This window comes from Artibeus jamaicensis, unplaced genomic scaffold (genome assembly GCF_021234435.1).
Source record: "Artibeus jamaicensis isolate MK-2021 breed Jamaican fruit bat unplaced genomic scaffold, CSHL_Jam_final contig_484, whole genome shotgun sequence".
In the NCBI taxonomy this organism is placed as follows: Eukaryota; Metazoa; Chordata; class Mammalia; order Chiroptera; family Phyllostomidae; genus Artibeus; species Artibeus jamaicensis.
In genome coordinates, this window is record NW_026521859.1 from 9,869,441 (window position 1) to 9,885,377 (window position 15,937).

Genomic DNA, 15,937 nt, shown 5'->3' on the forward strand with positions numbered 1-15,937 from the left:
GAAGTGTAGGCCAGTAGATAGGATGGTTAGGATGTGGTGGGATGACATAGAGTATTAGTACTGTTATGTGAAAAACACAGGCTTATATCTGCCTGTAAATTTCCTAGGCACTGGTACTGTGATGTTACAGTAAGGAAACTTCTTTGTTTTAGTGGTTAGGCACTATGTTATAGGATGGGGGTTGTCTAAAGGAGAGTGAACAGAGGGGAGGAATCTGAAAACATGTATAAGTGGCTCAAGGAACTGAGCTGTTTGACTTGTAGAAAAGGTATGAAATGTAACAATCTTCAAATATTTGAAGTGTTTTTGCATGGAAAAGAGAATAGACTTATAGTCATAGCCAAAGAAACCAGGTAGATTTCAGGGATTTAATGAAGGAAGGAAGGAATTAAATGTGGGAGGAACTGGAGGCATGCACAGTGACCCTAAGATGTAAGTTTTTTGTTACCAGGAGAAGGCTGGTCATCATGGATATAAAAATGCCCAGAGGCATCCAGCCTAGGGGTGCAGTTTAGAAGTTCTTTTTGAAACATGTAAGATTGAAATGCTAATAAAACTTCTAAGTAGAAATGTCTGTACCTGACAAAATCTACAGAAATTTTGGAGGCTGTATCTGAGGATTCCTAATTATATCTAAATGATTAGACAGATTAAAAATTAACATATTTAGCCCTGGCTGGTGTGGCTCAGTGGATTGAGTGCCAGCCTACAAACCAAAGGGTCTCAGGTTCAATTCCCAGTCAGGGTACATGCCTGGGTTGCAGACCAGGTCCCCATTAGGGCACTGAAAAGACAGCCACACATTGATGTTTCTCTCCCTCTCTTTCTCCTTCCCTTCTTCCTCTCTAAAAAATAAATAAATAAAAATCATTCAAAAAATAAAATAAAAATTAACATATTTATACCCCTAGAGGCAAGGTGGAGGCATCATTTCAGTCAATAGGGTAATAATAAATTGTTTTTATATTTGTAACCTTCAAATAGTATTAAGTTCATGAGACACTAAATAAAATCAAATATTAGAAGTTCTGGTCACGTGATTTCAAAGCCGTGTCTCTTTGATCAGGGATCTTGCATAAAGCCTTACCTGGACTCTCCTGAGAATACGCCCCCTCCCACACCAACGGCTCCATCATCTGGACCGCAGCACTCAGGGAAGACCACATCAGTATCCCTCGGGAATGGGAGCGCTGGGCAAGACTCAGCGAAAACCAAGCAAAGGAAAAGAAAAAAGGTCAGTGATTTCTTCCTTCTCTCTCTCCCTCTCTCAGAGTAAAGAAGGTCTCGTTGTGTTCTTTTTAGAGATAGAGGAAACATACTCTGTTTTTCCCATAATTCAAATTTTTAGAAGCAGCCAGTTTTTACTTACCCATACTTAATGACTTCTGCTCAAACTTTAACCACTTTCTAATGTATAAAAGAAGATACTGAATTTTTTAACATTTTATTTTAAATTTTCAAACATACAAAAGTTAAAAGACTTGTAGATTCTACAATTAACATTTTACTATATGTACTTTGTTAACTATGTATTTACATTTACTCTGTCTATGCATCATACTGTTTTTCTATCCATGCGTTCTTTTTTTTTTTTGATACATTGTGAAGAGAGCTGCAGACATCAGTGTACTTCAGGCCTAAATGCTTCATTATGTATAATTTGTTTGTGGGTTTTTTCAAAGGTGAAATTTATACTACACAGTGAACCATTCAATTCTTAAATATACCACTTGATGAATTTTGACAAACATATAAACCTGTTGTTTTCTAAGCCCCTCTCAGTTCAGAAAATTTCTTCATGCCTCCTCCTGGTCAATTTTTGTCACCTTTCTTAGAACGGTGTTCTGATTTCTTTCCATCACAGATTAGTTTGTTCTGTTCCAGAACTTCATTTGGGATAGTTTTGAAATTTATGTTTTTAGTAGAAAGGTAATGTATTTCTTTGTATTGCCAAATCGTGTTCCCTTGTATGAATGTATGTTTATTCCTTCTCATTTTGGTGGACACCTCAGCTCTTTCCAGTGTTTGAGGTGTTATGAATAAACCTATTATGACCGTTATTGTGCAAGATCATGGGAAAATACTTTTGCTTCTCTTCAGTACAGAGTTAGAATGAAATGACCAGGTCATAGAGTAGGTACATGTTTGGTTTTTAAAGAAACTGCAAGAATTTCTTTCTAAAATGGTTCTGTCATTTTTATTTCCACCAGCAATATGAGCATTTCAGTAGCTCCATGTGCTCATCAGCATTTAGTGTTGTCATTGTTTCTGCTTTTCACCATTCTAGTGGATATTTAATAGTAGGTCATTATAGTTTGAGTTTGCATTTCCCTGATGACTAATGATGTGGAGCTTTTTTTTTTGTGCTGATGGCTATTTGTATATCTTCCTCAGGGAAGAGTCTTCTCAAATCCTTTACACAGTATTTTTGAGGATGGGTTAGTTGTCTTTTCTTAGTAACTTGTAGGAATTTTTTACGTATTCTGTGTAACAGTCCTATGTCAGATAAATGGTTTTTACATACTTTCTCCCAGTCTCTGGCTTAATGGTATGTTTTGATGAGCACAAATTTTGAATCTCTCAAGTTCGATTTATCCAGTTTTTTCTTTTGTTTATTGCTTTCTGTGTCCTGAGAAATCTTGGGCTACTCCCAAGTCATGATGGAAGCTTTACAGCTTAACTTCTATACTTACTTCTGTTAATCAGAGTCAGACCAACTTTTTGTGTATCATGTGAATTGGTCACTTCTTCACATATGGATATCTAAGTATTGCAGAACCATTTGTCGAAGACTCTTTTCTCCCATTGGGTGCTTTGGTGGCTTTGTTATAATCAAATGACAGCCTGTCTATGTTGATTTACTTCTGGAATTTCAGTTTTGTTTCATTGATTATTTGTCAATCCTTTTGTCAGTATCATCTTTCTTTATTATTGTAGCTTTATAGTAAGTTTTAAAGTCAGATAGAATAAGTCCTCAAACTTCATTTTTCAGGTTTAATGTGGATTCATTGTGTCCATTGTATGTATGTAAATTAGAATCAACTTGTTAGTTTCTATCAAAAAATAATGAAGCAGGGGAGAGTGACAGAAAGAGAGAGGAAGGCAGCAAAGGGAAAAAGAAAAGCCCACTAGGATTTTGAAAGGGATTAGATTGAATACTTACATCAGTTTGGGGTATGAATGTCTTAATATTACCAAGTATTACAATCTGTGAACATGGCATATCTCTCCACTTATTTATGTCTATAAAATATCTCTTTTTATCACTGAGAATACTATTTATCCTAAACTCTATTTTATCTGATTAACATAGCCATTGCAGCCTCTTTGTGCCGTTTATATGATACACGTTTTTCTATTTTCTTTCATTATCTTTCATTATCTTTCATTATCTGTATCTTTAATATTTAAATAACGTCTCTTACATAGACAACAAATAATCGGGTCTTGCATTTTTTCCCTTTCTTTCCCTGTGTATCTTTTAATTACAATCCTTAAGTCCCTGATATTTAATGTTATTTGTTGAAATGGTTGGATATAGGTCAGCTATTGTGCTCTGTTTTCTGCTTGTTCTATTTTTGTTTCTCTTTTTTTCTTCCTTCTTTTGGGTTAAGTATGTGCTTTTTTAGAAATCTGCTTTATCTACTGGTGTCTTAGTGATATCTCTTTTCATCATTTTTTTCCATGGGTTATGCTAAGAATTATAGTATGCATCCTTAAATTTTTAGTTTACTTAGAGCTGTTATTGTGCAGCTTTACTCACCTTAAACATGAGACTGCCGTATTTGTCTACTCCATCTACTTCGCTCCTGCTCTTCATGCTGTGATTGTCCAGCAGCTTACACCTACCTATGTTATAACCCGTAAGACTGCTCCTTGCCTTAAACAATTACATATATTTTAGTGAAACTAAGAGGGAAAAATAGACTCTAACATCTGCCATTTCCATTGCTTTTCATTTCTTTTGGCTTATCAGAATTCCAGTATCATTTTTCTTTTTTGTTCTACTAAACTTTATTTAGCATTTGTAATAGTGCAGGTTGGCTGGTGATAGTTTCTCTTAGTTTTCATATTTCTGAGAATACCTTTACTTCCCCCTTACTCCTGGGAGATGTTTTCACTGGATATAGAAGTCTGGATTGCCAGTTTTATTTTCAGTACTTTGATGATACCATTCCACTATTTTCTGGCATTTGTTATGTTTAATTGTATGTCGGTAGATTTTGTACTATTGTTTCTGTGTATGTAATGTGTTATTTTTCTCTGGATGCTTTCAGGATATTATCATCACATTTTATTTTCAGCAGTTTGACCATGATGTATGTATATATGGTTTGCTTTGTATTTATTCTGCTTAGAGTTTGCTTAGCTTCTTGAATATTGGTTTATGTGTTAAATAAATTTGGGGGAATTTTCAGCACTTATTTCTTCAGATATTTTGTCTGCATCATTCTTTCTATTGTCTACTTTTGAGACTCTAAGTACATATGTGTTATTTTGATACTGTTCCACAAGTACCTGAGGCTCTGTTTAACTTCTCTTGTAATCTTTTCTCTATTTTCATCAGGTTGTATAAATTCTGTTGACCTTCCTTTATCTTCCTAACTCTTCTGTCAGTGCCAGTCTACTGTTATACCCACCCAGTAATGCTTTATTTCTAATAGTTTTATATTTTCCATGTGAATTCTCTTCACAGTTTCTATCTACCAGTATTTTTATTTGTCATTTATTACAAGCTTATTTTCTTTTATGTCCTTGAGCAAAGTTATAATAGCTGCTTTAAAAATCTTGTATGATAAGTTAAATATCTGAATTATTTTAGTCTCCAGTGAGTATAAGTCACACTCTCTTAGGTTTGTTGCATGTCTAGTAATTTTGAATTATATTCTGGATATTGTGAGTAATAGATTATAGAGATTTCTGATTCTGTTATATTCCTATAAAGAGAGAAGAATTCTTATTGGTAGTGGTGTGTGTGTATGTGTGTTAAACAAGCAGTTTAGTTTCTGGGCTCAAATCTGAGCCTCAGACTCCTCTTCAGTGGCAGCAGCTAGACTTGCCCTTTACTTCATTGAGCCTCAGTGTGTTTTCTTGGATTTGGTGTCACACAGGAATGGTTCAGGAGTTAGTCAAGGGTTTGGGTAATTTATACAGATCCCTGATTCTGCCCTTGGTGGGGTTTCCTTCCTCATTTTATGTAGGTTTCCGAGCCTCTAGGTTTGTGCGCCCCCTCTAGTGACTAGAGCTTGCCTGCCCTTAGGTTAAAATGGCGAAAACAGGACACTTACCTTGTTGCCATTACACTCTTCTTACACACACCGCTTTCATTTTTTACCTAGTTTTGGTCAATCTCTTTTGTTTTCAGGTACTTGTTTTTTTTACAATTTGTCTAAAGTTTATACCTACATCTACAACTAAGTGGGTACAATAAGAACTATTTGCCATTGCAAACAGTGGAACCATGCCAAGATGTAATTTCATAATGGAGAGTAAGCAGATTTAATTTTCAGCCTCGTCTGGTTTCCCCCTTCATTTACAAAATGACGCAGCTTGCTAATTTAAGAAGGGAAAATCCCAACTATAAGGAATTTCTATGTTATAAAGTAGTTGTAAAAAAGTTCAGCTAACTCATAGTGTTAACTCATTTAGTAACTACAAGTAAGGTAACAAAATGTTACCTAAAAACTTCTCCAAGGGACTTGCTTGACAAAGTATGTAAGAAATTATAATTAACTTGGTACTTATACCTACATAAAATAATTCTTGATAAGTTTGGAAATTCTTGACATTTCTTTCTTGTAAATATTTAAACAGCTCTCTCCTGATCTTGTTGAAGCTATTAAATCAGTTATTTTACAGCAGAGGTTTCCTGAAACAAGGAAGTGTTAGCCCTGTGTGTATCTGAATTTCCTAAAATTAAAGTTACTGGCATCAAAATTAATAATGTCTTGCTTCAAAAGTATTCTTTATTTCTCTATTTACTTATACACATCTTTCTACATTTGTACAGTTTTGCTATATTTTTATTCTTACTCACTGGAAACTTCAGCTGTGTTACTGTGGTGGTACCATGGTACAATTCATTCTACATAAAATAATAAAACCTCTAGTTATATACCAGCTGTATGTACAAGAAGCCAGGAGATTTGATGTACAGCCGTATTCTGATTCTATCATAGTGATCTTGAGCACATTCCTTTTCCTTACTCTCTCATCTATTAAAAGGGGCAGGGATGGGGAAAGGTTGGAATAGGTGATATTTTTTGTGTTCCTTCCAGACTTAAGAATGTATGAATCCTTGAACGTTCAGTAATTCTCTTTTGTCTAATCTTTAAATACTATTTCTACTTTTAATTTCTCTAAAGAAAAGCTTTTCCTAGTTATATAGAACTGCAATTTTAACCATTAACATCTCAATCAAACTTTAGACTGAAAAAATTAATCGCATTACATACTATATCCTTTGGCCAAAGAATAGCCCACTTTCATCTGAAAAGAAATTCTCTCTAATCACAAAGATCTGAAAGAGTGCTATATAAAACAAGGAGGAGAAGGACGCTTGCCTGGTCAGTCAGGTTATATATCAACCTTGGTGGTCAGTGAGAGACAGAAGTATTAGTAATAGTAGTACTAACCTTCCATTTGCTCTAAGCTGTGATATGTGTTGCTCCTTTGTAAGACTTAGTATTTCAAGTGTAACAAAAGATACGGTCTACCATGGATGGGGAAAGAAATCTCAGGCAATCATCTGAGATTTGACATCCTTCTTAAACATTGGATTACCCTGGCAAGGGAAAGGCTGAACAAGAATAGGATGGTTGCACCTTGCCAACAACTTCTAAGTTGGAAAGAAAAGAGGGCATACACATTTGTAATAGATCCAATGGCAACAGAAATTTCACTTTAACTTATTGTACCACGGGTGAGAGTTCAAACTGCAGGAGATTCTGTTCAGTGCAAGCCAGTAAGGACAAGTACAGGACAGTACTCAAATCCAGGAAATATGTAAGACTTCAGCTTCCGGTACCCAGCATTGACTTCCAATGAAGAGATGTAAATAAAGATAGAATGGAGGGAGACAAGAATGGAGTATGAATGCAGCCATGAGGAAGGGGACCTGACTTATGAAGAACTTTACCATTAGCTTGTACTTTACTTAAGTCAATAAAGAGTTTAGGCCCCACAGAGATTTTGGCAACTATAGCCAACAGGAATCAGTATTTTGTCAAGTATGTGGGCTATAGTTTTGAAAATGTAAAGAATGTCCTAAAATGTCAACACAATCAGAATAGGAAACATGAATTGATACATAAATCTAATACCCTTCACATGTGTCTATAGCAGGTATAAAATTTTAAATATTAGATAACTATAAATTTAATACTAATTTTTCTGAGACAATTATGAAAAATATCACAAAAATGCTAGAGTCACTGCTAAATTAAAAATTTAAAACTTGGTTTGAATTGTGAATTCGATGCAGCTATTTGTCGGGATGGCAACAGTACCGGGAATGCATTTTAGATTCAAAGGTTCCCTTCCAAAGGGCCCAGTGGACAACCAGGAAGTGCAGGAGTGCTCACGGCGACTTCCCCCTGATGTTTACAGGTGTTCACGGAGAGCAGAATGGCAAAGCTAAAGACATTTCCACAAAATTGAATATGTTTATTTTTATATAAGTTAACTCCATCTTTGTGACACAGATAACATGGCTCAGCCAGGCTGGCAAGCTTGTTCTGATGTCGTACGATGTCATACAAACAGCAGTCACGGGCAGTTTCTAACCCACGCGTCCTACTTCAGTGTTCTCAGATCCTGTCTGACCGCCATACAGAGGCTCTAAGAGATTCTGACCAAATGCTCTATACCAAAACCAAATTTATTTGGGAAAATAGAGGACGAGTAGAACCCCCACTGGCCATGAAGAAAAATGAAACATAAATTCACTTTGCAAGGAGGAAGGAGATGCCCTGGAGGAAGGAGTGCACCCGACGGAGTTCCCGCCCCACTTAGTGCGCAGGGCACTGGCCCTCTGGATGTCTCTCTCTTTCCATTTCCACTTGAGTTTCCACTAGAAAACTTCCTTTAGACTCCAAATACAGCTAATTATTTATGTTCATTTCTGCACATAGATGGAATGCCTCAACTTCCTTCATAAGCATTTGTTACACCCAGCAGGCTAGCGAGTCTAATGTATGTGGGCACATTAGTCATATTCACATCTTGGAGCCACACGGTCTCACAGAAGTGCCTTTACCTTAATCAGGCACCTGATAGTTGCATTTATTCCAGTATATTCCAACTGAAACAAAGATGTGGAATAAGAATCAAGAAAAAACCCTGTGCACTCTTATATCAGCGCCAAAGTATGGGTTTGACCTCTGTTATTATATAACTTAATCCGTGTTATTGTGGGCATAGCAGATATGTTATTTAGGGTATTGTTGGAACGGAATTGAGAAAGATACCCGGGAGTAAATTCCTATTTGGCTTATTTCACATCTTGTTAAAATAGTAAAAATAAGATCTATTTTGTTTGAAATTTTAAATCTTATTTTAGGTTCAGCTTGGATAATTAGCCGATGCTGTTGTTTTGTAGGAATTTTTAAATTATTTTACTAGTTTGTGATAGGAAAAGTGTGCACAAAGTGCAAAAAAGAAAAAGTATATTTTAAAAGTATAGAATATACAGTGAAAAATGACTCTTCTAAGCTCCTGTTCTCCAGCCACCTATTTATACCCAGAGAGTTAAGCGTGGTCACTGTACTCTTACAGAAATACTCTTATTTATGTTCAGATGAGTATGTCACATTCAGCCCCCTGCTTTTTTTTAATGAGTGGTAACAGAGTGCCACCCTGTTGTATACCTTGTGTTATTTCACACAACATGCATGTTAGAGACAGAACATATAGAGCTCAATAGGAGCATGCATGCAACTGTGTCATCCTTTTTGGTGGTTTCTATTACACTGAACAGATGTATTATAACTTATTTCATTGTTCCCTCATGAAGAAGACTTAGTTCAACCCAGTGAATGTGTGTGTATATGTGTGTGTGTGTGTGTGTGTGTGTGTGTGTGTATATATATATATATATATATATATATAAAATTTTATAGCTGTGTAACATACCCATAGGGTAAATTCTTATATGTGAAATTACTGGATCAAAAATGATTGTTTTCTCATTTTGAAAAGATTTTGCCAAATTGCTACCCATAGAGGTTGTATTAATTATACCCCTACAAGGAATTATGAGAGTGGTAACTGTAGTAATTATCAGAAAAACAAATAATCTTCATTATGTGACTATGAATGACTTCTAGACCACAGTTACAGTAATATAAAAGCTACTATTTCTTTCTCTTGATTCTTTAGCATTATTAATCTGACATCTGGAATGCCCTGCCATTATAATTATTACCTCAGTTTCACAGATGAGGAAACTGAAGTGCGGAGATAGTATATGACTTGGAAGAGTGGGTGAGTGATAGGACATGGACCCAGGTAGCTGGGAAGCCAGAGCCTGCAACCAAACCAGGAGTCTGCAGTACTCTTGGGTGCGGTTAAAAACATTTTTAAATCATGTTATATACATTCCTTGAGTTAGTATCCATACTCTCATTACAAGTCATTTTTCTCTTTCTTATATCTTTCTGTACTCTCAAACCTACCTTTCACAGATGAAGCAGATTAAAATAGAAAGTTTTTATTTTATTTCCGTTTTTTCCTGAGGACACCTAGAAATTAGCACCACATTGAAATGATCTTTTATGACCATCCCCCATATTATAAATAAATGTATAGCAATTTTACATTTTTCATTTTAAAATTGATGATCTTTGAGTTATATCAGAAATATGTCCAACAAGCTTCAAAGAAACATTTATAATAATAAATGTTGATTTTTAAAAAATAACTGCTGCGGTTCTTCCAACAAGCCCCTGGCCCTTCACGTGCATGCAAGCTGCTGTATTCTCCTGCACCCGAGGTGAGCCTGGGTGAGATACCGTGAGCATAAAAATTGCTGTTGCTGGGTCTGCTAGGAGGCAGTGACATAAAAGTCACCTTTGATTTGTTCATGGATTTCTTTTTAGATGTGTAGTGTACGGCAGCTGTGCTGTGCATCCTAAAGGAAAGACCATCCGTTTTTATAAAAGTTTATTTTCATATTTTGTACACTGCAGTTGTGTGTTTTTGATTTAGTAACAGTTTATGTGTTTTTCTGTCACAGAGCACTGCGGCCTGTGGTGTGGAGGCTCACAGCGATGCCATCCAGCCCTGCCACATCAGAGAGGCCATCCGACGCTACGGCCACAGGATCGGCCCCCTTTCCCCATTCACAGTACGTAATAACAGAGTTATAAAAAGTTATATTTATAATCTGAAAGAATTTTGATTTTCAAGTGGTCAAATGAAGAAGCAGTGGAATTGTTGAAAGCAATTTGTGGTGACTGTAATTTTGTTGTATAAAAGTGGCATAATTCTCTTGGGAAATAAAAGTTAGTCATTTTTGTCTCTTTTTGGAAGGACAATTTTTTTCTACAAAATATTATTTTTCTTTCAATTACAAATTATGCTTTTTTGTTGCAGCTTATATTTTCTGTTTTTCAAAGCTCAGGCTTATAAAACTTCTTCGTCAAATTATATGTATCCAAATATTGCTAGAAGCACTTTATATTTTTAAATCAGTTAGATTGGCAATACCACTTCTATCAGATGTCCTGCTCCTAAACACACTCTGACTTGGAAGAAGAAGAAATGATTTCTTTACCAGCTTTGAAGTAGGCTGAAATGCAGACAGTCTTTCACATCTTCAAATGCTTTTAAAGCTTATAATCAGGGTTGTTGTTGTTGTTTTAATAGAGAATTAAAGACTATATTTCAATAGCTTGACGAAAATATATGTGTATGTGTTAATTAAATGTTCATCTTGTGGCCCTTTTTAAAATTACTTTATTCATGTTAATAGAACTATCTCCAAGTCCTTCTCTGTTTATAAGGAATTGATTTGATTTTCAGAAACTGAAGTTTGGTTTGTGACTGAGGGACAGAGAATTTACCACTTATTTCTCTTTTTTTATTTATTTCTGCTTTAATACACTGAAGCAGAACCTCTGTGTCAAACATTATACACACACACACATACACATCAGTATAACATATACAGGGTGGGGCAAGGTTTACAGTTGTGAGTACACGAAACAGTTCATTCTGGTATTATTATTACTATTTAATGGCTATTGTATTTTTTCTATATGAACAACTGTAAGCCTACTTTTGTCCCACTCTGCATACTTTAAACCAATATTTATCGAATAACTATATAACCAACATGTCTTTGAAACTAATGATGCAATTTTTAAATGCTTAATGTAAGAAGATCTGGAAAATAGAACAAATAAACCGTGACCTATAAGGTTCACTTAGCCACTGCCAGAGTAGATGGGCAAAATCAACAGTAAATGGTAAAGAACTCTACCACAGAGGGGCACCCCAGTTTGTATCACTCCTGAGAAAGGACCCGCCTTGAAAGTCTTGCTTCATTTCCTAGAGCTATAAGAATTTTCCCAGCCTACAAGACTAAATATGCATATTCCATTTTATATCATGAGTAATAGGATCAGAAAGTCAGAGTTTCAGTGTGTGTGTTTGCATGTGTGTGTGTGTGTGTGTGTGTGTGTGTGTGTACTTAGGACACTTTGCTCCTAAGCTCTGAGCTGTAGCTCCTAAGAGGAAAGGAGGCATGTGGGCTGCCTCTATATTTATCATAGATTGAAACCTAAATTTTCATACAGAAAGGCTAGGCTAACCTTCAGTGTAAAATTTCCTTTGTAAACTAAAATGCCTATGAGCAAATAGTTTATATTTATGGAACATAGAGATCTTGTCTTTGCAACATACCATTCTGAATCTAGAATGCTTGTCTGGTGTATTTTTAACTAAGACATCTAATTGATAGCATTTATAATTTGATTCATATGTAGCCAATAATTTGAAATTTGTTTGAAGAAGTAAAATAACCAGAAGGTTACACAGAAACTGAATTCCAACATCAGTCAACAAACTCATGAAATGCTTTTGGTGAGACATCATTCTGACTTATACTATATCACTTTTGAAATAATTTATACAAGATCACAACATTATGAGTTTTGAGAATACAGTTCTCTGTATAGAGAATTGTGTGTTCTTCACCTTGGAAACTAGTTGAAATAATAGAAGAAATTAATGATTAAAACCCTCTTGGGGCCCTGGCTGGTGCAGCTCAGTGGACTGAGCGCGGGCCTGTGAACCAAACAACCGCGATTCAATTCCCAGTCAGGGCACATGCCTAGGTTGCAGGCCAGTTCCCAGCAGGGGACGCCCGAGAGGCAATCACACCTTAATATTTCTCTCCCTCTCTCTCCTTCTCTTCCCCTCTCTCTAAAAATGAATAAATAAAATCTTTAAAAAAAACCCTGTTGGTTGGAGGAGAGGAAAAAATACAAACAGCGCTTTGCTCTGTGTGGCTGCTGGAGTAAGAAAGGAAAGGCGTTATGGTGTAAATATCACTTACCTGCACCTCATGTGAGTGTTGTGGAGACACTTGTACGTTCTATCTTGAGACACTCTCTATTATTATATCCATTGGACAGACGAGGAAACTAAGCCGTAGAGAGGTAAAGAAACTTCCTTAAGGCTTCTTAGCTAGTTGGTGGCAGAGTTAGGGTCTGAACCCTGGTCATTTGGTTCTAGGATCAAGTCAATCACCACACAGCATAACCTCATGCAATATCAATTACTATAAGTAAACGGACGATATAAGATACCAAGCATCAAAATCACTTAGGACATTCTAGATTGCATAAGTAGTCTAAAATAACTACTATAAATCACAGACTCTGAAGTGATTTTCAGGATTATTTAGCAAAACTAAAAGATAAGCAAAATAAAATTAATTTCTTTAAATGTTCTTTAGCATGTGTATATAGAAGATCAGGTGAGGACAGGTGCAGAAATATGTGTTTTAGAAGAAAGATTTTGGAGCTGGGAGTTGGAAGCCCTGAATTTTAGCCTTTGTTCCATCACTTAATCTAATCCATAGTTTGGCCTCCGCAAAATTACTTAAACGTCCTAGGTATGATACTTTCTCTGATCTTCTGCATAGGATTGAGACTATAGAAAAGGAAGAACTCACCAATCAAAGCCAATGTGTCACAACAGTGCAGGCAGACCTTGGAGCTGTTGTGGGTTTGGCCCCAGACCACCACAGTAAAGAGTGTCACAAATAGCCAGATATAATTAGTCTTCTTGCTGGTGAAGGGCCTTGAGCAAATAGTTTATATTTATGGAACATAGAGATTTATATGTAGCCAATAATTTGAAAATTATTGGAAAAAATACAGCATCTGTGAAGTGCAACAAAGTGAAGGCTAGCAAGATGAGGCATGCCTGCACTGTTACAACTGGTTGAGTGGGGGTGGAGTATTATGAACTTGATATGTGGTAAGCTCTTAATAAATCGTATTAATAATAGTAGAAGTAGCAGTAGTAGCTGTAATATAGTTTCTAAAATGTATAAGTGTACAGGTTAAAGTAGAAGCCATTTCTTACACCATTCAGTCTCTTTCACACACACACACACACATACACACACAGAGGCCTCACTTTGTAATCACAGAAGAAACTAAAATCTGAATAATAGGATTTTTTTTACAAACTAATAGTATATAGGCTATTAGTCTATAAACAGACTAATAATAGGTATAAACTTTATACCATTAAAAGTTAAGTACCATTTAAAGATTATGGTTCCTGAGAATAAATAGATACCCATTTTTACTTTGGGGATTAATAATGGTTGAAGAAAGTTCATTTTTCTTAATCATCATCACCTTAAAAACTAAGGTCTTGGTACCTGAATGCACACAGTTAGCAATAGATTTTTGCATACTAGCTGGATTTTGTACCCTAGCTATTACACAACAGAAATCTAAAGAGCAAATGTCACAGCCCCAAAGTTATAAAGCTTCATCAAATTCAGTTTTTATGAGTTTATAATTGTGTAATTTAAGAAGTTTTCAGGGATAATGACTTTATCAGAGTTGGTGATAACTTTTTAAAACAAATTATTACTAGCCTCTATTTCCTCTGTTTTTAAAATTTCTTCATTTTATTGTTTATGAAAGTAGTGTTAGTATGTTAGAAAATTGAGAAAATGTAGAAAAGTAAAGGAAGAAAACTTACATTAACAAGTGCATCAGGACTCATTGAACAAGGTGTAGCCAAAGCTTTAAATGGATTGCCCTATTAGAATATTATTATCTTTTTCATTTTTTATTGTGTTTTTCCCTTCACCGTCTATCCTCCTCATATCCTCTTTCACCTCCACCCACCCAACCCCCCTACAGTCACTGCACTGTTGTCCATGAAAATTAATTTCTTTGAAGAGCATTTTCATTTCCATGTTCAAACTTTTTGGTAATTGTTTTTAAAAAATAATATCCTTCGAGTTTACTTGTGCAAGTTTAAATGAAAAGAAACTTTGAAATTTTGTGAAGGAAGTGGAGTTTTATAGTTAGAGCATTTTGTTTTTCCTCTCAGAGAAAATGCCCCAAAGGGTAACCCAGTGTATTGGTTGTCTGTCATTTAGAAGGTGGTAAGACATGTTTTATCTAGATCCTTGCAGTTTACTAACAGTGGGTGGTGCCCATGGTTACCTCCTCTGAAGCTCAATCCCAGCTCTCAGTGGGAAGGGCTATGAACGGCTGATACAAAACCAGGCCTATAATTTTAAAAGCCAGCAAAAGGAAACTGTGTTCACTGAGTGAGATGACATAATCCCATGTGTAATGCCTACATCTACCTTAGTTTCTCCTGAATGATATTCAGAGTAGAAAAATATGTTAACCCCCTGAGCTTACATGTTATCAGGTGGCTTTCTATTGAACTGGGGTAGTGAGACAGTGAAATTGCTTATGTGAGCACGGTCACTGACCTACAGCATCCTTAAGCACATCCCTAGAATTAAGTTGCTTCAATGTCCACTAAGCTATTTTAAATTCTGGGGCAGAATCCATAGTATTTTAAAGCTGGCTAAGGCTTAAGAAAGGCAGTTAGTTCAGTCTCAGAGCAGCTTAGCAAATGTACCCAAAGGCACCCTGTAGAGGAATGACAGGGCTGCCCTGGAAGCCAGCCCAGGACTCTCAGTTCACTGCTCTTCCACTGTGGCCGTTCATGCTGATGCGTACCTGTTATACAAGGATGCTCATGTATCACTGCTTCTTCAGGTGTTCACATTAAACAGGTAGGGTCAAAACTATGAACTTTTCTTTAAGAATTCCTCACGTGAAACTTTTAAAAACAAAAGTGGCATAGCAGAGTGCTTTGGATATTTTTATTTAAAATTTCATATTAATGAATAATTCTTGTCACAGGCACATTAGATTTGTCTGTTTTATGTGTTCAACCTGGAAAATATAATACCACAAAATATTATAATACTTTTCAAATGTAAATGCCAAGCAGAAATAGGGTAGGAATTATTAAATTTTTTTAACTGAAAGTAAAAATTTTCTCAATAAATTTTTTGGAAGTACTGAATCTACCATTATAGATTGGACCCAAGTGCATTTTTATAGTTGTAGGCTACTCTTTCTCAGGGGAAAAAAATTAACATATGGCATATTTATAAGAACAGCCTAAAAGTGAGTGTTCTCTAGAAAAAAAAGTGAAAATTTTAGCTGTTTTTAATTTTAAAATAGGATGGGGATGTGGTTATAAAATTTATTATGTCAGATTATATGAAATTGCAGTTTCTTCAGGTCAAAAACAGTTGAATATCAGAAATTTTACATGCTTCCACTAAGCATAATGTTCAACTTAGGATTAGTTGGGGGGGAATGTCTGAAATGTGGATGGAGAAGTTGGAAGAGCTTGGGAGAGAAAATCATAG

At 35.6% G+C, this 15,937-nt stretch overlaps 1 protein-coding gene across 11 annotated transcripts in view; it reads left to right on the forward strand.

Moving 5' to 3' along the window:
• SUPT3H (SPT3 homolog, SAGA and STAGA complex component) overlaps positions 1–15,937 on the forward strand; it is a 479,870-nt gene that overhangs the window by 378,234 nt on the left and 85,699 nt on the right. For 6 of the 11 annotated variants that reach the window (XM_037142591.2, XM_037142592.2, XM_053668299.1 and 3 more), the window contains 2 exons: positions 1,067–1,234; positions 10,235–10,345. In XM_037142591.2, coding sequence (XP_036998486.2) covers positions 1,067–1,234; positions 10,235–10,345 — 279 coding nt within the window. Of the gene's footprint in view, positions 1–1,066; positions 1,235–10,234; positions 10,419–15,937 lie in introns of those variants that run through there. The other 5 variants (XM_037142588.2, XM_037142587.2, XM_053668298.1 and 2 more) reach the window with 1 other exon arrangement.